The following is a 23,162-nucleotide window of genomic DNA, read 5'->3' as shown; positions in this document are numbered from 1 at the left end:
TTTTGACGAATTCATTTCTTCTTCTTTTTTTCCATTTATAATTTAGACGTGATATGAAAATATTAATGTATTTATACTTTATTTATTAAAATAAAATCACTACTTTCTTTTTAAAAAAAAAAAAAACCTTGTAATGTTGTTGCTACAGCGAAAGAATTGTTGAGATTATATTTATAAGGTGACCCACTATTAACTTGTCAATATGAACAAGAGACTAAGGTATATGCAATCATTTCGAAGAATTTATTTATAAATTATTGAAATAAGGTCTGATTTTTTGTTTTACTTTTCTCCTTGATGGTTCTTCCAATCCTCTTGCATTTCCAAATTGACCTCGTTCGTTGTCAAGGAATAATGGACGTGGTTGGTGCCATGACTTGTTGGGTTTAGGTGGGAGCTTCTTTTCAAAATCTTGACTAAAAATCTCAAATAAACCATTTTCTTTGCAAAATAATAATTAGTTAACATGTAATTCCTGTTTGAATCCATTGATTTAAGTGATCGAAATTGTTTGTTTTTGCATAAGAAATACTGTTTTTCAAATAATTGATTTTGTTTAAAATTAAATTTTTTTAATGGTTTTAAATTGTTTGAATATACTAATATTAAAAATAATTTTTTAAAAAATAATATATATATATATATATATTCAATTAAAATACACTTTTAAAAATAATTACCATCGCAATATTCTGCGATACTAAACATCCACATTATCTAGGAAGATTGGCCGTCTTTTCCATCATTTCTTTTCTATTGGTACGACTCAAGAGGTATATATATATATATGGCTTATTATTATTATTATTAAATTGGAGGGATGAATTTAATTTTATAATTTTATCTAAAATAAATACACGAAAGCACCATCTAATTGAAAAAAAAAAAGGAATTATTTGTTAGCTTGTGATTCTATTTCGAGAAAGATTGTTAAACCGGTGGATGTACCCTTCCTATCTTTCAAGATTAATCTGCTTATGATCCGGGTTGCTGTTGAAGATGAAATGTTTCAATTAAGAACAAAAGTATTTTATCAACCTCCTCAATAAATAATATATCCAAACAATATATTTTAAAAATAAAAAAAACGAGTTTGTATGCTCAAATTTTGAGATAAAACTAGCATGTTACTCCGCACCCGGTCAATAAAAAAAAAATTAAATTATAAAAAATATCAAGAATATAAATAATATTTTAAATATTTCAAGTCTAATATCATGCCAAATATAATAATTTTAAAATACCTGGTCATACTTTGACCCAACATATACCAAAAATTTTTAAAATAAAAATTAAAAAAATAATGCCTCTCATGATTTTCTAAATATTTACAATATAATTCATAGTACAAAAACTCTGTTTATAATATAGTTTATAATATAAATACTATATATAAAAATATACAATACTAGCGTAGTAATTTTATCATGTATTTTAAAGTATAGTATAATATATGTGTATGTTCGGAAAGATCCCCCTTATGGTACGGGTGCAACCTGGGAAGGTGGAAGTAGAGCAAGATCCAGTGGCTTTATTCTATTGTATTTTTCAATTTACGAACTGAGCCGAAAGAATCAATCTGTCTCTTGCAGTGGCAAAAAGAGACGTGGTCTCAAATAAAATGCTTAGTGATTTGTGAGGGAAGAGTGGGTGACCACGTGGTCCCATTTTTAAAGCCCGTACAATATAACCGACCTGCCACATGTCTATGTATTTTATCACTAATATATAGAAGTTAGTATTGTAATAATAATTGTTTTTTAAAATATTTTTTATTTGAAATATATTAAAATAATATTTTTATTTTATTTTTAAAAATTTATTTTTAACCTCAACATTTTAAAATAATATAAAATATTAAAAAAAAATAAGATTTTTGCGCACCGACTCTTTCGAGCGAGCGGCGGTCCCAAACCACGAGTAATCAGTCCCGCTATTTAAATTGCTAATTAGTCGCAGTTTTGGACTTCCACAACAATGTGGCTAGCATAATCTATGCAAGTCAACGTAACATTTGTCGTCATTATTATTATTATTTCCATGAACGGGCGAGGAAGGCACTTCTGTCTTAAAACCCCCCCCAAGTGCTTGTAATTTAGACGTGTCGATTATAGTTGTATTCATTCTTACATCGATTTTTTATATCACCAATAGATCCGCTTGTTCGGTAGCAGCACGTGCAAACAAATCTCCACACCTTGATCTTGTTTTTACCTTTGAAACGGGTCTTTCTCTGTGCTGTACTCTCTTTTATCCTAGAGGTGGTGAGGTTCTGTGGTTTTGTAAGGGCAATGCGTGAGTGTTCATATCCCATCAACACCTTCATCTTGTTTCTACCTTGGTCTCACGGGATTGATGCCTGCTAAGTGCTAATTGCTACCGTAACTTCAAATTATGAGTGAACACAAGTGCAAGGATGCTCTTTTAACATGTTCAGTTATTACAACATCAAATCAAATTTATACCCTTTCAGGGTTGTGGTTCTTCCAGCATGACAGTTATGTCGTCGCATTTACACGGAGACACTAGACATCTCTATGTATATGTATTGTAAATATAGAAATTCAATCTAAATTGATCTCAAAAGTAAATTTATTTTTTATCTCCATCATCTCGTCTCTTCAACCAGACATGTGTCTAGTAAATTTATTTTTTATCTCCATCATCTCAGTCTCTTCAACCAGACATGTGTCTATTTCTTCTATATCCGTCAGTAACCAAATGCAATCTAAAGTGAAGTAAATTTGTTCAACATCCAACCTTAAAAATCTCAAATCTAGGATCAAGTGAAGTAAAATTTGTTCCACATCCAAACCTTGAAAATCTCAAATCCAGGATCAATTGGAGAGTGAGATTAAAGCAACTCGAGGAAGTTTTTTTCTCATTTCAAAAGTGAAAGTAAGTTTTTTCTCAATCTAGTCTTCTTATTGAAACCAGGAGAATGATGAATACCAATCCAAATTGAGGGTCAACAAAGTTTTCAAGGATCAGAACTGGAACAGCATCTCAGGTGCATATCCAAGAGCTTCGAGGTGAGCTGCCATGGCCTTGTTCATTGGTGGTGGTCCACACCTTAGAATCTGTGGATCGCATGATGGAAAATTAGTAGCAATTGTTGTAATTTTCTTTCAAGTATATTTTATCTTTCCCTGATTTCTCATGATGAATGTAAGAAAATCAGAAACATACCTTGATATCAGGTGCTGGTGCAGGGCAGTAGGTTTGAATCATTTCCTTTGATACAAAGCCAACACCACCATCCCATGTTTCGGGAGGCTAGGGAGGAAAAAACATCCACCAACACAGTTTGGTTAATCAAACAGTCAACATTGACTATACCACATAAAACAGACATCTATAACCCATTATGCGTGATAAACGTGCTTCAGCATGAAGGACCTACCAGCAGAACAGTAGCTATAATGCATGCACAAGCTTGTGCAAACATGATCATGCCATCAAAATGTAATTCATCCAATACAAAATTCAATAGATTTAATCAGTTTCTCATGGTTGTATCACAGGAATTTGCTTGAAGCAGCTATAAGCTGGACAAGGAACTCATGTTGATATTCCATTTAGGATTTCAAGACCATTTTTATCTTAAATTATGACCAGCACAGCACAATATTTGTGCCCCAACAAATTGTGAGAAGATTTCATCGAGGCTGGGTTGGGTGGGGTGGGGTGGGGTGGCTGTTGAAGTATAATTTTCAATATACAGCCAGGCTAAGCAAGGACTCTCTCCACTATCTATTGTATTTGGAAAGGTAGCTGAGCAGGGAAAAAAGTCGTAAAAGAAACTAATAAGCAAGTTGCAATCTTCAAGGACTTCCCTACAACATGACCTAGAGAATACGAGAGTCTCACTTATGAAAAAAGGAAGACAGTAAAGCGAACATATTAACAAATGAAAAGGAGAAGCAAGGAACAATAGAATTGTCTGGCATAAGAAAGACAACTAACCTGATTCAAAACATAGTAGACGTTAAAGTGACTAGAGTACCTCTCAGCAAGGGTGTCCAATTCCTCCTGTAAATAACAATTCAAATTATTTTGAATTGCAAAACAAAATAATACATACAACATATTGTCACTGCTAATGATACAGGGAGGGGAGGCAGGCATGTTATTGTATTAACAATAATATTCAAAAGAAGGATGCTGACTAACAGATCCTCTTGAGCCAAAAAAAGGAAACAAAAAAAAGAAAGAATCCCCAAGAAGCTTTGACAAAATTTCTACAAGAGGAACCTATAAAAGTTTAGTTTCAGACTCCTATCCATGTTTTAGCTTAGATGTTGACATTTGATTTAGTTCCTCCTTTTTTTATTGTTAATCTGTCTAGAATTATTTTTAAAAGGATTTTTATTTCTCTAAAGACCAACATTATCAACCAAGTTCTTCAGTTTTCGAGAGAGTTTTAGTTCCACTGAACTACGCTACAATGAAGTCTTGACAAGTGGTAAATGAATGATGGTTTGTCAATCCCACAAGTTTCATTTAGTATAAACTAAAGTAGCCATCATTAGTTCCCAAAATGCCTACTCTCGTGAATTTATTTTTCTAACAAAACACTTTCAAGACAATAAATGATTTCTCTTTTAACATTTTTTTTTCTATTTTCTTCCCCTAGAGTGGTATAAATGAGCAAATGAGCAGGTATGAAATCCTGTGAAAAAAGTTGAGAAAGTTAGCCAAGCACACTAAAACTTTAGAACTTCCATCCGGGGAGCATGCCTTTCTGTTATTGTAAATTCTCTTAATTCCAACAAATGTCAAGAGCTTGTACAGTCAGTTTGTAAGCTGCTAGAACGTGCTCTGCACCAAAATAATATTTCAGCTAGTTTCCATTTTGGGGATTGATAACAATGAAGTTTGCCAGCAGAGACAAAACTGCCAGGGTATTTTCACCTCATGGTTTACTATCCCACCAAATAGATGGCACTGCATGATATTCACTCGCTTAGGGCACCATTTAGCCCAGCATAGAGCACATTGGCTTGATAGTTCAACTGAATGTGAACTACAATGGAGCATCAGAAGAAAATAGAGCTGCAACTTACCTTCAAAAGAATGTCCTCATATGTAACATTAGCATAAATGAGGTGCACCTTTGTCTTGTCATTTGGGTTCTCTAGTATGGATCTAGCAACCTGAAGTGGACACATCAAGGTACAATGAACATGTGATCACCAAAACCTTCCAAGAGGCAACAGCCAAAGACCATTGCAAGCTAAGAATGAAATCAAAACTGGAATAAAAAATATAATCTTGATAGCATACTTGGAACATAGGAGTAATGCCAGAGCCTCCAGCAAGCATCCCAAATGCTTTAACCTGGCCAGGTTGATACCTAAATCGGCCCTGTTACAATGGTATTTCAAACAACAGCAGTCCAAGTCAGATCATTGTTTTTTCATCTCAGTAATACTGGATAGTTAAAACTTAAAACCAACACATTCACAAGATAGTTAAATCATAGCCTGGAAGTTATAGATGAAACAGCGTATGTTAAACTAAATCATAGCCTGGAAGTTATAGATGAAACCGCGTATGTTAAACTTACATCCACAGTTTTAATTATTCAACTAATTATGAGAAGCATATGAGGCATTGCATCTTGTGGATATGATATGACATCGTGCACACAATGCATCTTGTTTAACACATAATGGAAATAATAATGCAATCACAACGCATGTATTTACTATCAGGTGGAAATAGTGAAAGTCAAGAATTAGTGTAATAAAAGAAAGAAAGAATCCCTTAGAAGCAAACACGCCACCCTCCTTGTTTTCAGAACATGACATTGTTGTTGAAGAACAACACAGAATTTGGTAAGAATTATGAAAAACCTGTTCATTTGGAAAAGAGCATTTACCTTGGGTCCCTTGACAGCAAGATAATCACCGACTTGCATCTCTCTGAAATGATGGGACATCCTTCCTTGTGGATACATCTAGTTACAAAATAATAAAAAGAAATACAACAGTTACAAAGAGTCAAAACAAGTATCAATATTTAAGTAAAATCCACTAAAATCAAGCCCGGCAAGGGAAAGTTTTCGGGTATGTACCTTAATGACTAATTCGAATTGTCCAACATCAGAATCCAATGTAGTTGGGGTGTAAGGTTTGATAACCTCTTCACCTTGACCATCCTTACCCCTGTTCAGGAAAGAAGCTGATAAAAGAACTAAACAATGACAGGGACAGGTAACAACTAAGGCAACTTTCCATCATATCAATTAATATAATTGAAGCCATTTGAATGGTTAATACTTAAAAACACTGGATTAAGAAACGATTGACACAGACAAACATAAACAATGCACAAAAAGAGAAGGAAAGAACTGAACTTGCAACTTATATGCTGTCCAATGGGAAGGCCTAAAACAGAAGTAGGTGTAGGAAGTGCAAATGTGAACTTTGCCACATTGTGGCTCAACTGAACACGCTTGACAAGTTTAAACTGCTTGAAATTTTCTGGATCTAAGCAGCCTGTGAGCAAACAGAAAAAATAAGTTAGTTTTCATAAAACACAACAAATAAATTGATAGAAAGAATAAAGGTAAAACAAACTTCACATAAAGCTGGCTCAAATGTAAAATCTAAGGGATTGAGCGTACAAGCAAACAAAAGTACAAAAAGGCTAAAAGCCAATCCACTTAGTTACTCATGCTTTAGTTAATAATGAACTTCAATCTAGGCGTTTGAGAGAATCTCAATTTGCTCATTAAAACCTCATTCATGGGGAGTTCACCAAGTTCTAGCTGTGGTACAACAATACTAGCTCTCCATAATCCATGTTGAAGTATAAGGTTCTTTTACACAACCATAAGTCATTCAAAGAGAAACCGTAGAACAAAACAGCAGAGCCTATATCACCTCAAAATTAGCAACTCATAGATACAGAAATAGAAGTATGCAATTAGAGCAACCATTGCTAATAACAATCGCATCAAAGCCTCGTACAGCAAGCAAACTTAAAATGACAACCCATTTATTACCATGTTAGAGTATAACATCTGCGCAGCTTGAACTGCATTCAACATGAAGAACCATCTTTCTCAATATGGATACTGAAGATTTGGATAACCCAGAACCCAGATTTCATAGAACAATCACAAACTTGGTAAAAAAATCTAATCTTCCTAACAGAAACCCAATCAACATGCACAAAAACAATGGATAAAAAAGCACAGAATTAAGAAGAAAAGAAAAGAAAAGCTCAGACCTTTGGGCTTTTTGGAGGAGAAGAGAAAGACAGCACCAATAACAATGGCCACAATAGCCACAGCTACAGCCCCAAGAATCTGAGCATCAAGTGTGTGCAAGAATTCTAAATCCATTGGGTCAGTGATACTGATTACCTTACCCTAAAAGAATTCAGCTTTATAAGGGAGTTTTCAGACAGGTGAACAAAACAAGAAAATGAATATCAGAGATGGGTGTTCTATGTAGCCTCTCTTGTCTTTGTTTTGGATCTTTACTTGCTGCTGTTTTTTTTGGTGAAATGCTGCTATTGTTGTTGGTTGCTGCTGCAAGTGACCATAAAAGAGTAGAGCAGAGAGCCAGAGCCAGAGCCTGAAAATGTGGTAGGTAAGACTATTTGACGTGTGGTATGGCCTAGCCTAACTCGAGACCTCTATTGGGAACTGGTTCACCAACCCACATTTTGGCAGGTGTGGTGGTTTGTCACATTTTATCATTATTTCTTGATCTTGATTTATTTATTTATTATTTAAGATTAATTATTATTATTTATGTAAGAAATATTTTCCAACCAATTTACATATTTAAACTACCTTTTTCTTTTTAATAGATTAAAAAATATGTTATCTATGTTAAACTCATAGGATTCAATGAAATTTGACCTTTGTTATAATGTAATATAATATATGTGAGATATGAAATTAGATCCACCCTTCAAGATTCTCTTTCAATTAATAAAATTAATTTAGCACAATATAGGCACACCAAAGAAAAGCAATGTTAATTTATTTTAATTCAATTAGCTGGTTTTTAATTTAAAAAATTATATAATCACACATCTTTTATTATAACATGACTTACTATTATTTTAAGAGTAATATGAAGTCGTTATTTCTTAATTGTATGTGTATAATGTATTGTATATAATTTTTATTTTCTTTTTTTAAGGTGAAAGAAATTATATTATTTTCTTCCCTCACGTTAGGTTTCTAATCTTAAGGGAGGTTGTAAGAAAATAAAATTTATTGTGAATGTGTCGCTGCATTGTTGAAGATTTATTTAGAACATAATAATAATAATAATAACTCATCCTAGCTATCATCTGGCTCTATTGAGCCAATTTGTAAAAGCCCATAACCATTTTTTTATCTCTCTTTTTCTTTTCTTTTCTCTTTTTTTTTTTTAAGATATTACCATGTTGGTCAACCTATCTAATCTTAGCTAGAGGTACTATAATAAAAATTATCATGTAAATAAAATTACTGACCTCCTCAAAATTTATTCTAAGATACGATAAGCAATCAATAATACAAGCTACATGTGATATGAGTATTTTATTTTATAATATAAATGAGCTATGAAATAAAGCTGTCACATTTCATTATAAGCTCCTTTATATTATTTTTTTCAACGTATATTATATATTTTTATGTTTAGCCAGGGAGAAAAAATATTTTTTTATATAAAAAACACTAAAAATTCAACTATCTCTCAATCTACTATTAAAATACAATATATATTTTTTATGTTTATCATAATTTTTTTGTTTTAACTATAAAGAAGCATCCTCCTAGAAATTCAATTTGCAAAAAGAAAAAGGAAAGACTTCACTTCACTAAAAAAAATATTCATCCTTTTATCCCATAAGATCCCAAGTTTATGTATATAAACAATGGCCAAGGCCGGGGGTGCAGGGACCCCGGTCCTTGTAAGAAAATGTGTTTTTTAGTTTTTTTGTTAATACTTATAATTTTAGTAGTAAAATAACTGAAATTTTATTTTTTTTTTTAAATATTTTTTTAATTTGACACTCTTTAATTTTTTTTCCTTGCTCATATATATAGATATTTGTCGAAGTTTTTTTTTATTTTTAAATAAAAATTTAGTAACTGTTTTTAAGGTTGATGAGAGAGAATAATACTATCAAATGGTTTTGGATCTTTCATCAATAAATTTTGGTAGTGAAATTCAAATAGTTGCTATATAAACAACCTAGATTTAGAAAACTCAAGGGATTTTCTTTCGGGTATAATATAATTATTTTAGCATACTCAAGACCAAATAATAATTATTTTATTATTATAAGGAAAAAAACATTGTTAATAAAATTGATATATAAAAATAAAAAACCTTGGGAGCCAACAGATTTGTTTGTGCCGGCCAGCACATGGTTTCCTGTTTCCACTCTCAACTCAACGACAGAGAGGAATGCCAGTCAATCTTGGCAATGTCAAAACCTTGTCTCGCCCGATACATGAGGAGATATTTGACTTAAGTATAACTTCAACCAATCTGATTTATAACGTGATTGAGTTGTTTTTTAAATATTTTTATATTAAAATAATATTTTTTAATTTTTTAAAAATTACTTTTTAAACCAAGATATTAAAATAATTTAAATTATATAAAATATTTATTTTTAATAAAAAAAATTTGAACTTTTTAGAAATTTTCAATATTTGGAGAGTGGTTTACATCTTTTCTTACACAAACATGTTTTATTTTTGTAGTGTTTATAATTTAAAGTGTTTTTTATAAATATATAAAAATAATATTTTTTTATTTTAAAAATTTCTTTTTTTATATTAACACATCACAATAATATAAAAAATAAATTTATTAAAAAATAAAATTTTAAAAAACACAAATTCAATTATATTTCGAAACACTGCCAAAATCTCCTTAGTAACTTCCGCTGCTAATGGAGCAAGGAGTACGTGCACGCATCTTCATTTGCTATGGACCTTTTGGCTATAGGATTTAAAATTGGAAATCCATGGTTAGGCCTGACCGGATTGTGTGTAGGATATGAGAATATGAAAGTCAATCTGTTAAGTTAATATCTTAAAGAATGACAGATTATATGGAGGGATTTTGCCTTTACGAGAAAGAGACAATTCTCTATCTTTATTTGAGAAAAAAAGTGTATTCTTTAATTCTCTAAGTTTAAATTAAAAATTAAAAATTAAAAATTAAAAGAATATTTCTCTATTTAATAAGTACAAATGCGAAAAACAAAAGGCCAAGTAGAGTTTTTGAAAAGTCATTTAACCACCAACACTCATAAAAAATTGCTAAATATGGTTTTTTCAAGAGTGGAATGATGTCTTAAAGCATGCAGTCAAAGTAAATAATTGGTTTGATTACCCATGGAATAATCTAGAGATTATCTTGTGTTCAACTTTTCCGCTTGAAAGATATATTTAATTAACTATATGATTTTGCTATTAAGGTTTATTTAGAATTTTTAATTGTTTTTTTATGTTATTGAATTATTTTGATACGTTAATATAAAAAATAATCATCATCACATTATCTAACACCCTCTGAATAAATATGTTATTGTATATTGAGAACCTTTTTGTAGTGTTTTTATGTTCATATAAATATTTTAGAATATTTATGAATTTTTCTATGGAATAAATTGATTTAAAAATGCTTTTATATTATTCTTAAAATTTGTTGTTTATATAAATGATTTAAAAAATATTTTTTATCATATAAAATCACAATATTAATACATGTTATTTATATACTAAGTTCGATATCTTGAAATTCATAATAGACCACACCAACAAGCTCTTCTCACCAAAATAATTTAAATCGAGTTAGCCACACAAAAATCTAATATTAACAGGGCAACATGTGTTTTGCACACACCTTGCTCATGATTGTGGATTCATGCACTAGTGGCGCAGGATGTAGTATGGACACAAGCACCATACACCTGTTTTGCATGCTAGTCATTAAGTGGGAGCAAGCATATTGACACTATCAAAAAAAGGCCTAGAATAGTTAGCCTTTACTCAACTAAAACATAACGCATTTGCATATAGTGGTGCACATAAATGTGGATAGTGGTCGTGGGGTGTTGCTTTTTCAATTGATTTGTTTTTCTTGTGGACTATTTTAAATATTAAAAATTATTTTTAATTTGTATTAAATTTATGGAGATTTAAAAATTATGGTTTTTTGTAAATTTAAATCATAATGTTCTCAATGATACTCTTGAGATTATGAAAAAATAGTATTTTTATTGAACATGAACTCGAGTCTTATATATATTTTTATTGATAAGTTGTAAACCGTGAGTGTTATCGACTAATAAAAATATAATGCAGCAAATAACCTGAATGGATTAAATTCGTCTGAACATAACCTAAATTTATGTTCCATAGTTTCATTAAAAAATTAAGGATACGCCCTATCAAAATATTTCCAGATTTCACCATCATAACAATACACTATGACTCCATCCACCGCAATATCATGTGAATATACCATGTCATATGCTTAACAATCTTTGAAGATAGGAATAAAATTTGTAGTCTAAAAATGATTGCGAAGTATCTAAGTTGGTAAAAAAATTTTTTTTAAGGTAGTACAACATGAAGAAGTTTGGACACATATTAATTTTCTAGCATCCTAAATCGAGGGGTTTCATTATGATTTTGACATCATAGAAATTCTTTTTCAGCTTATACTCTTCAGGTAAAATGCTTCTTGCTTATTCGATAATTATACCATATCTACCTCGCTCATCTTATGACCTAACTTAGTGATAAATACTTGTGCAACGACCAATAATTTATTATGATTTGACACCCATCCCATAATAGTTTATCAAAACTTTTCAAAAGATAAAAAAACCTATACGTGTCTACCTTTGGTTCTTCATTTATAATTGAGCAATTGTCTTAACAATTATGATCCATTCTTATCACATCCATAACTATACTCATATAAGAATTACTATTATCATCTACAACTATATGTATATTACTAGAACTAGAAGTTGACTCAACCATTCATTCTACCATGGTCTCATAAGAAAAATATGGCTCTTTGTGTATAAACTAACATAAGTATTTTTCAATTAACCCTTTTTATAGAACATATATCATAACAATGTTTGGATCAAGAAATTTTTTATTTATATACCTCTTACATTGACATCTAATATCGCCTCTACTAATATTTTTTGGATTATATAATGCGCCCATTATAATACCCCCACTATAATAACCCATCATGCGCAATTAATAACACCTGAACCCCTATTATAATAACCCATCATATGCAATCTTTTAGGTGAAACTTGGTACATCCAAAAATTATCATCCATTAATTATATAAAACTTATATAAAATATCAATGACAACATGTATTAATTAATTATGTAAACTACATAAATTATTGACACCCAATTAATTAGATATCATTAGTTTAATTAAAACTTATTTAATCTATTTAAAACAATACCTTTAAATCATTATCAATTTTATACAAATATTCAAATTCCTCTACATTTACATAAAATTGATAAAATATAAAAATTACCATTAAATAAACCATTATTTATTTTATTAAAAATCATCTAAGTCACAAAATTGAACTTAATTTAATCAAATTACAAACAAATATAATTTTTCAACTCTTTGATGGTTCATATTGTTGGTTAATGGTAATGACTTTTCTCGTAATTGGTTTATAAGTTCAACCCATACTAGAAGGAAAATATGTCAATAGAACCTAACTTTCTTTTCCTTGAAATTCTTATCATACCAAAAAAGAAAAAAACATACAGAAAACAAAAATATATAGAGAGCACCACAACAAAATCAAGGAATAATAGAAAAGAAATGACAATTTTGACGCAAGAAAGAAAAAATACCTTGATGAACGCAGAAAAGAAAAGAAAGAGTAAATAACAACACAACTTGAAAAGTTATGGAGACATATCAAACCAAAAAGAAGAACAATGAAAAAAAATTACATATCATGATATGAAGAATAAGTCTTAGCAATTTGATTGAAAATTACAGCCATGTCACAAATCATCACAACAAAGTAGTGAGGAAAAAAACACATGTAAAAGGAATAAAGGTTGAAAAACATAAGAAATGAAAATTAAAGAAAGACAAATAAAATGAAGAACAAGAAAGAGAACTGATCTTGTTCAGATCGATCCAACAACCAATAATTTATTCAATAAAAATAATCTATAAGTTGTAAAGAACTGACCAAAAAAACCATCTAGTCAATCTTAAACTAAAAACATAATGTAACCAAATCAAACATAAAATCAATACTAACCTTGATAACTCTTACCTTAATGATTTTTTTATTCTTTTTTTAACCTAATATTTTTTATTATACAAAAAAATTCTTAAATTATTTCTTGTGGTAGAAAAAATGGTAAAATAGATCAAAATATAAATCAATTAAAAAAATAAAAATCCAATTAAAAAAGATGTATTTCAAGCAAGCACTGACTTTAATGCTTGACACCTACTCACTAGGTACATACCTAGGCAACACTACATTGAAATTCATGTTCGAGGAAAATAAAGACTTTGTGGCTTCACTTCGCCTATTATGATTAAGCGAGTCTTTGAGTGACTTTTGACAACACTAACATGCAGTAAAACAAATAAAAGCATAAAAGCAAATCAACCTCCAAGCTATAAATTTAATTGAATAAATAGATTTTGTTTTTAAAAAAGAAAAAAAATATTAAGTTCATTATCTTTAAGCATCTCTTTTTCTAAATCTCAATAGACTGATCACTTTTATATTTTGAATCAGATCATTAATAAAAAAATTTCATAGTAAAACCATAAAAATTTAGTAAAATAAATATAACATAAAAGAAAGAAGAAAAAGATATCATGACACAACGTTGATCATGAAGTTAGGAAAAGGAAGCGGATGCTATTATTGATCTACTTCTTCCTCATCCAAAGTCATGCTAACTAAATCTAGAGTAAGGTTGTAGAACATGTGAGATTGATGATAATCATTGATAGCTATTGATGATAGCCATTAATTAAATGATAACCAATGATGATATCATTATGAGTTTGCCTTTGAAGGTGGATTTGTTACAATTAAGTGATAATTATTGATGATATCATTATGAGTTTGCCTTTGATTATGAATCTATAGATTCAATACCTAAAATCAAGATTTAATTTGAAAGATGTTTTTTATATGTTTTTTATTATTAGTTTAGAGAGAGAAACCATAAGCACATGAAATTGGATGAAAACATTTGTAGTCTTTTGAAATAATAATACAGGAATGTAGCTATTAAGAAAAGATAAAATAGAAAAGAAGTAAAAAACATGTCACAAGACCCAATAATTCTCCTAAATTAACATGAAAAAACCTAAATGAAAGAAAGATAGGTGTCCAAAAACAAATTTATTATACAACAATAGTAACAAAAAGAATAGAAAAGACTAGGTTTCTTCCTTTACTTATATAAAACCTATATAAAATATTGATTACAACATATATTTCATATTAATATTGACAATCATTACGTTTTCTCTATTTGAAAATAAGATTATAGTTTTTTCATATTAATATTGACAATCATGATATTAAGTATTATATATGAATCTAATATCTTATTCTTTTTCTTAAATTGTGATCATGAATATTCAATGAAAATCAAACTTATTTTTTAGTTATTTTTTATTATAATTTTTTATATAATTTTCTCAAATTAATTATTTATTTTTTCTTTAATTGCATAAAAAATATCGAGATATGATTTTTATTTTTTTATTGAAACTTATTTTTTATATCATGATAATTTTTTATTTAAGAAAAATTATTTTTTATAAAGAAAATTATATTCTTGTTAAAAATATATATTATTATGGAAATGAAATTTGGATTGAAGAGACATAATTTCCCCTTTATTTTAAGTTATCAATTTTTTTTCAAAAACTTATGTTAATTTCCTTTGCTTTTTATTCAAAACAAAAATATGATTCTATTAAGAAAATGTTGTCTAAGAAATTTCATTTATAATAAAAAATAATTCATCTAATAAAATATATTTTTTCCAAAGATTTTAAATCATCTCCTTAACGAATAATATGCTTGGTTAAGGATAAATTTTAAACAAGTTTTATACCAAGAGCACGCCAATAAGCATGATGAACTTTATGAAGAAGTCAATCAAGAAATTCAAGAAAAAAGAAAAGTGAACACTTTGATTAAATGTTCATTTTAGTGTTCACGTAAATCTTTAAATCCTACTTCATAGCACTTTATTTTGTTTGATTAAATGTTCATTTTAGTGTTCACGCAAATCTTTATATCCTACTTCGTAGCATAATTAAAATGAACTCGCACACTTTATTTTACATGCATTAAAGGATTCATAAATAATCTAATATAATCTAAGATAGATAGTTATGAAAATTCATCAAGGCTAATATGTTAAAATTGAAATGTTACATAAACCGATTGGTCATTTGGTATTATCATATGAATTAGTTGACCACTTATTCATCCATGATGAACACCTGAAAATTATGCAAGAATCAGTTGATTGACTAACCTGACCAATCTGAACTAGTTAATTGTTTTAATTGTTAGTGGGGTTGTAACAACTATAAACGACTATTTTTTCTTAGAATGTCTAATTGTGAAATTAGAAAAAGATTCCAAATATGTATGATATATAAGCTATTCTAAAAGTAAAAACACTATAAAATTATCAATCCTTAATCATACACTAATTTGTTCTATTCAACATTGATATTCTAGTAGAAGAACATTCAATCTCATTCTCATTATATTTAAACACTTTTAAATCTTATAAGTGCAGTATAGTGAGTTATAAAAATATTAGAACTTTTAATTGTATTATCCACTTTGTTGAGAGACTTAATTATGATAACAATATCATCACTGTAAACCTTTGAGAGTTTGGTAAAAACTCTTGGTATTTTTGAGGTAATATCACTAAGTGAAAAATATTAAATAGGGTATATCTTTAAATGATGTAAAAATCTTGGTGTAAATTCATCAAGTAATCATTGTGCTCTTGAACTTGAATTAGTAAAGGAATATAATACTCAAGTACGGTTAGATACTTGAGGTGCGGATGTAGACTCCTTAAACCACTTTAAAAATGAGTTTACAAATTATCTCCATTCTCTCTTTACTTATTACACAGTTACAAATTATCTCCATTCTCTCTTTACTTTAAGTGCTTTATTACACAATTGGTTATTATGTTTACTTAAATTAATTTATATTATCTATAGAATTTAGTGATACACTTAATTCATCCCTCTTTTAAGTGTTAAATTGACTTAATCTTTGAACAAAAACTCCTTTTATACATGTATCTTTTTTCATTTATATAAAAAAAAACTAAATAAAAATAGATTTCAAAAACTACATCTAGCATGGTGCAAATAAATAAAAAGTAATTAATTTATTAGCATTTTCAAATAAAAGAAATGCTAAATACCTATTTTTTTAAATCATATTTCTAGATTATGTACTAAGCTTGTCTACAGATTGACTCAACTAGCTAAAAATGATATGCATAAGCTTGTCATTATAAAGGATGTTCCACGTCAACTATATAATGTATCTTTTCATGCTATATCTTTTTGAGTTATGACGAACACCCTTGTTATCAAAGTAATAATGCCAATAATATGAAGATATTCAAAACATGTTAAAATTTTAAATACATTTTATTCATCAAATATTTCAATATAGTTATTAATGAAGTCTCAAAAAATCCAAGTGGTCCATGAATCAAGTTTACAAGTTGAAGTAATCTCATTTACTCTCTTTAGCTAAGGTGTTTGATAGCATATACATGGTGCATGGTAGACCAAGACATATACTTCGTGCTTGGTAGGCTAAGATGACTTATAACTAGTACTTGCAAAATGTCCTTTCTCCGATGGTCATTGCTTTGGGCATGCTCAAGAGAGGATGTCGTCATTTTCTTGAGCTTGCTAAAAGAAGTAGCCATTCCTTTAGGCATGCTAAAAAAGAAGTAGCCATTCCTTTGGGTGTGTTAAGAAGAATGATCATTCTCTTGGGCATGCCCAACACTTTGCATGTTGTCAAGCTCAGCGCATCTTCAATAAGCATGCTTGTTTTATTAAAAATTTATATTCGTAATTTTTTTATTTGGTTTTTTTGAGTAAAAATATACTGATAAAAATTTGATTCATCTATTACAATTTCTTAAATATTATTAATATTTATTACACTCAAATTCCATACATATCTACAAATCTTCAAAAACACCTCCACATCACATCAATATTTGCCTTTTTTTTTTTATCTGATTTAAAATATATATTATATGATTTTTAGTTGATATAAAATGCAGGCTTGTCTGGCCTCTTCCCAAAGACTCACCAGTTACATCCTCGGATGCCAAATTATAATGCAGCACATGAAACCATAACATGTAACTTTGTAGTTAAGAATTACGAAGAAATTATTCTTTTCTTTATTTGCGATAATTTATGTAGCACAATCCACAGAAACAAATGGTTTTCACATTCAAAAATTGTGGCAGAAATCTTTGTATTCTATCAGCTACTGTCATTTTCCTTCACAGGATCAGAGCTGACAATTGGAAGATTTTTTCTATATTGAGTAGATGTCAACCTTCTCTCTAACGGTGTTTTTCGTTTGCTCACAACAAATCTATTCACCCCTTTCCGCATTGGCATTATTGATGGGAAATCCTCATCTGGGATCTGGCTGAGCTCTGAGATGTCCTTGATCTGCGCAACACGTCGGAACCACCTTTCTGCCTTGGCCTCTTCAGACATGTCCAAAGGATCTGGTTCCTTCACTGCCGAACCTTCCAAGCTCTTTCCAGTCCAGCTATCCCCGACACTCTGATTCTTAGATGGTTGAGGTGCAGTTCCCGTGAAAATCTTCTTCTCACTGATATTCTCTTTCCAGGAAGATCCACTACTCTCGCTGTCATTGGTATTTGCGGGGGAATTATTGAAGTTTTGCATTGAGTTCCCCATTTGATTTGATGTCCCAGTGGCATTCGCACTCCTAGAATTTCCAGTGTTCCAACTATCCCTGCCAGCTGGCAGGGGATCAATAAAATTTTGGGTAAAATTTCCACCTGCCGATTCGTAAGTGGCACCTTTCTTTAAATCACTCTTCTCCCCAGACCAGCTCCCTGTACTGTCCTGAGCTGCATGGGTAACCCCAAGTCTGGCATCATCCAACTTCTGTGGATGCTTCTCCAGAGTTGCAGAACTTGAGGTTTCGCTAACACCTTTATCATGGGAATCTGTCTCATCTGGTTGCTGATTATCCTTTCTAGCAAAGTAGTTGGGTGGGAAGGGGACAAAGGGTACAGAATTTGTGGTGTTTGCTTGCTCCACGGCTGCATGTCTCTTGTACATTGGAGAAGTCAGAGACCGATCTTTCTTCTTGCTAACAACAAATTTATTCTCCCCTTTACGCAACGGCATGATCTCAGGGAAGTCATCATCTGAAATTGCACTTGTCAGATCAGTGACATTATGCAACTCTGCTACCCTCTTAAACCATCTCTCTGATTTTTCAGCTAGGTCTTTCTCGTTATCATCACTCAGATTCTGGTCCATCGACATCTCAGAGGGTTGGCAACTATCTCTTGATTTACCATGCTCACTGCGCTCAGAAATAACAACTTTCTGCTCACTGTTGCTTGAAGTAAGAGATTCATAGTTGACTGTCTCCAACTTCTCCCTCTCCTCCATATTTGAATTCTCAGGTTTCTTGGCAAACATGTCAGCAGGTAATGGCACAAACGGAACATAATTGGAATTGCTTCCTCTAGGGGCACTAAACAGTGGTGAAGCAGGGCTCCGATTGATAGTTTGGTTGAGGGGATTGGTTGTACCTATGTTTTGATTATCATTCCTTTCCCGAATGTCATCAGTACCCATGTTTTCTTGGTATTGAGAATTTGCCAACCTCCTTTCCAGCGGAGTCTTCCTTGTGCTGACAACAAATCTGTTCACCCCTTTCCTCAATGGCATTATTTCAGGAAAATCTTCATCTGCTATAGCACCATTCCTGTCCAAAGAGCTGTCCATCTGAGAAACATTGCCATACCTCTGCTGTGCCTTCTTTTCATTGGCAGCCAGCCTGCTAACCAGATCACTTTTATTTACATTGCTCCCACTGCCATATCCTATGTCTGATCTAGAGCTGGTGCTAACAGGTGAAACACCTCCTGGTCGCTTGCAATCACACCTTAAGCATACCATGTTCCTTGCATAATTATAGAAATCACATCTGCAAAAGAGAAAATTGATAGGAATTACTCAAAATCATAACTCAAACAAGGACAAACCAAGCTCCAAGCTTGTAGAAATGCCAAGTACAGACGAAATGCTTACTGAGGACACTCCCACTCTCCACCAGTAAGTTGCCTCTTGGGCCGTTGTTCATCACATTCAAGGCATTTCATGTTTCTTGCGAAGTTCATGAAACTACACCTGCTCGATAAAGATGGCAGTAAAAAAGTAAATCATCACATAATCACAACAATGAGAAACATATCTGAGTTTTGGTATCGTTTTCTTCATTCTGAAGTTATGATCCTCCAAGACAAACAAGTTATGTTAAAAAACAAGTTGAACATAAACATGAGAAGATCAAATAGGACTCTACCCTGGGCATATCCAGTCACCTCTTTTCATTTCAATGTTTTGCCCACGAGGCCTTGGTGTTTGTCCATATCTATCAAATGAACCATTTGGGTTTTCCTCCACAGCATTGTAGCCCAGCTGAGCCAACTCACTAAAGAGACTTCGAACAGATGGTTCCACAAGTTCTAAATTATGAAGATTGGTCTTCACAGAAGAAACAAAACTGCTGGCATAACTCAATAGAAACTTCATCAGGTCCACTGTCTGTGCTTTATCAGTATTTGGCACCTAGCATTTAATAATAATGAGAACACAGGGTACGGATTAAATATTGGCACCTAACATTTAATGATAACAAGAACACAGAATACAGATTAAATATTGGCACCTAGAAATGGTTAGAAAATGACTGCTTGATTTGGTGCAAAAAATCTTAAAAACAACTGCAGAGCATGGCCATTAGCCAGGCTTTTATAAGGCCTTCTTTCAGTGAAGGAAGGATTCAATTCAGTTACAACAACAAAAACAACAACAACAACAACAAGCATTAATCCCAAACTAGTAAAACGCTACTATAGTTAAGAAAAAAAAATGAAGAAAGAAAGAAAGATAGAAAATAACATGCTAATGTGAAAATTGCAAGTTCAAAGGCTCCAACAGAAATTAAGATAAACAGTATTTTAGCCCCGGGCTTTCCATCAGCACAATGTTTTTTTTAGATTGAAAGGTCTTCACTATCCACTTTAGCTGCACTACGACTTGGCAGTAAATAATAAATTTTTGTTGTCCTCTCAGATAGAATATAGGAGAAAGTTCCATCATCTGCATATATCACCACCAAAGACCCTTCTTCCTTTTCAGTCTGAATAATACTCAACATCGTTAATAGATCATACAGTAAAATGCAGTTCCAATTTAGTTCAGGAAATGCTATTCTAACAAACTGAGAACTCAAAGGGTGCTTTAAAGACACCCAGAATAATCACCTGCCATTAACAAGGAACTGTCACTTTTTTGTACCACATTAAAATGTCCCTGAGACTCCTCAAAGTAGATCTTATTCCAATCAATGTTTAACCATTGAGAACATGAAAGGAATTAGCCTTCAAGGTCTCACTATCAACATCAAATTTCACCTAGCACCTTATACATGCCTGAAGCACTCTTTTTTTACAGCACTGAATAAAAGAACTCTAAACTTAGGTAATTAATGTACTAGGGCCTTCTTTCTGAATTTGCCTGAAATTCATACATGCAATTCGTGAAACAATGAAAAATAATTTCGATCCCAACATAATGTTAACAGAAACTACTCGTGCATGATTTGTGACCTCAACAACCCAAATTCAAGGAAAATATCAACCTTTTGAAATGTCCAAATGCTGAGGAATGCACACAAGATTGGAAGACCTTATCCTATAAGCAGACCTATATAAAAATCTTGAAAACAGATAGTTTCCTAAGAAGTAGAAAACTTGATGGCATCATTGTTATCCACTGAGACAAACTGTCAAAGCTTCTGCTTCCTAGTTATTAAGTACTTAAATCAACCGTTTCCAATAAACTCAGATGTATCAGAAATTGAAATAGGAACTCCTAATAACAGGTAAAAAAGGTTTTGAACCAAGTAAAAGCAAATTTAAGGTTGTTTTACTAACAACTATTGCCTATATCAACCATCCCCGTTCCTGCAGGACAAAGGCAATATTTCACACTATCTTGAACTCCAATTCCCTGATATTATACCCTTTCATTGCAATCAGCATTTAATGGATTCAAATTACAAATGGGCTATGTGCACCCAAATATCAACTTTCAAAAGCCCTCCCTACATCCCTCTGTTTTAGGATCACTTTTTTTCCTCTTTCCTTGAGCTCTCCTTATCGTTTAATATGTTTTTTCTAAATTATTAAAAGCCAAATGGTTGACACATATAGCCTCAAGTCAAGTGGTAAACCTACAGATTTAGCTTTCGAGATAAAAAACACATCACTTTTTTTTTAATCACCAAACTGCTACGACAAAAACACACACACACACTTTTTTTTAATCTTACTTTTTTTTTAATCACCAAACTGCTACGACTACTACATTGACGCAAGTTTTATTCCTGAATTTTCAAAAAAATGCACTAATCTAGCTATTTTTGTTTGCATTTCAATTTAAACATGCATCGAAACAAATCATCTATTCACCCATCTCAAATTTCATACAACACACACACACCCCATAAATTCCCATGCTTATCAGCTTCTACTTTCAACATCCATTTAAATGAAAATGCAATGAATAGAAAGACAAAAACAAGAACCTACCGATAGGAAATTCCATTAACAAAACAAAGAACAGAAACATGAACTTCTTGCATAAACAATTTTCACAAAGACTCACATCACTATCACTTCCATGCAAAAACAAGCTCATCCTCCTCACTGAATCGTCACTATTCTTGAACAAAAATGGCAACCCACTTTGAACCACGACCTCAATATCTCTTCTCGAAAGCATCCTACAATAACCATCAACAAAAACAATCACATAATAACGAAAGCTCTACCTCATAAAAAAAAAATCAATCCAAATGAACACCACATGTATTAACTGAAAACCGACCCTAAAGCCAGAGGTTTATCACGCGCAAAAGCTAAAGAAGCAGTGCAAGAACGCAAAAACCCCTCTGACAAATCATCAACTGAGGTGAGATCATCACTTGGAGTGTTAGAACCATGCTTGATATTAAAATAACCGGCCGCAGAGAGGTTGTTAACAAATTTAGACCACTCTGGCCAGGGGTCGGAGAACCCGGAGGTAGAATGAAAGGAAGTGGATGTGGAAGGGGAATCGGATAAATGGGCAGTGCTATGGAGTTGTTGGTGGTGCTGGGAAGGGGAGGAATTGGATTTTAAAGGGCGGGGAAGGGAGAGAGTGAAGAGTTTATGGTGGTGGTGGGAAAGGGCGGAGACAGATGAGGGAATGTGGTGGCGGGTGAGGCGGAGGATCGATGGGTAACGGAGTGGAGAAGGAACGGTGGTTGTGGTGGTGAGGAGCATGAGGAACCTGGTGGCGTTGCTGCTCATTTTGGGAGAGGGGTGTTTAAGGGTAGAAATGCATGGGAATGAGTGGTGGTGAGGTTTAGGGTTTGTGGTGCTACAACCCCTCTGGTGATGGTGGATATTTTTGGGGTGGAGTAAAATGTCTAGGCCTAGCCTGCTGGCTAGAAATTAAGGATGCAGATTTCCTACCCTGGAAATATCAAAGCGAAGCAAACGACGTGTCTTCAATGCTTCACTGCACTCCAAAGAATTTCAAGTTCGTTTTTAAGAGAGAGACGTGTTTAAAAACATTAAAAAAAAAATTATAAAAGCGTTGTATTTTTTTAATATAAAAAAATCAATCACAAATTTAAAATTTGATAATATTCCTTTCAAATGCTAAAATATAATAATATAAATTTAAAATTTGATATATAATAGATAATATTCCTTTCAAATACTAA

At 31.6% G+C, this 23,162-nt stretch overlaps 2 protein-coding genes and 1 long non-coding RNA gene across 3 annotated transcripts; all 3 read right to left on the bottom strand.

Annotated features, from left to right (window-relative positions):
• Positions 1 to 2,734: 2,734 nt before the first annotated feature.
• Positions 2,735 to 7,635, bottom strand: CBR (NADH:cytochrome B5 reductase 1). Its single transcript, XM_011048739.1, has 9 exons — positions 7,240 to 7,635; positions 6,362 to 6,503; positions 6,080 to 6,170; positions 5,885 to 5,962; positions 5,287 to 5,367; positions 5,067 to 5,156; positions 3,967 to 4,032; positions 3,190 to 3,276; positions 2,735 to 3,080 (listed from the first exon to the last, which is right to left on the bottom strand). The coding sequence occupies exons 1-9, from the start codon at positions 7,352 to 7,354 to the stop codon at positions 2,988 to 2,990; spliced, it is 843 nt and encodes a 280-aa protein (XP_011047041.1). The 5' UTR covers positions 7,355 to 7,635; the 3' UTR covers positions 2,735 to 2,987.
• Positions 7,636 to 17,452: 9,817 nt separating this feature from the next.
• VAR3 (zinc finger (Ran-binding) family protein) lies at positions 17,453 to 22,935 on the bottom strand. Its single transcript, XM_011048738.1, has 5 exons — positions 22,280 to 22,935; positions 22,058 to 22,175; positions 19,689 to 19,954; positions 19,415 to 19,513; positions 17,453 to 19,310 (listed from the first exon to the last, which is right to left on the bottom strand). Exons 1-5 carry the CDS (start codon positions 22,741 to 22,743, stop codon positions 17,591 to 17,593), a joined length of 2,667 nt encoding a protein of 888 aa, XP_011047040.1. The 5' UTR covers positions 22,744 to 22,935; the 3' UTR covers positions 17,453 to 17,590.
• Positions 20,100 to 22,051, bottom strand: LOC105141504 (uncharacterized). The gene is made up of 2 exons (XR_845396.1): positions 21,723 to 22,051; positions 20,100 to 21,658 (listed from the first exon to the last, which is right to left on the bottom strand). It is a non-coding gene; the product is annotated as an uncharacterized LOC105141504 (long non-coding RNA).
• Positions 22,936 to 23,162: the final 227 nt, after the last annotated feature.

The sequence above is a fragment of the Populus euphratica genome, unplaced genomic scaffold (assembly GCF_000495115.2).
Source record: "Populus euphratica unplaced genomic scaffold, PopEup_1.0 scaffold206.1, whole genome shotgun sequence".
In the NCBI taxonomy this organism is placed as follows: Eukaryota; Viridiplantae; Streptophyta; class Magnoliopsida; order Malpighiales; family Salicaceae; genus Populus; species Populus euphratica.
The sequence above is the reverse complement of the archived record's forward strand: the minus strand, read 5'-3'. Positions and strand labels throughout refer to the sequence as shown.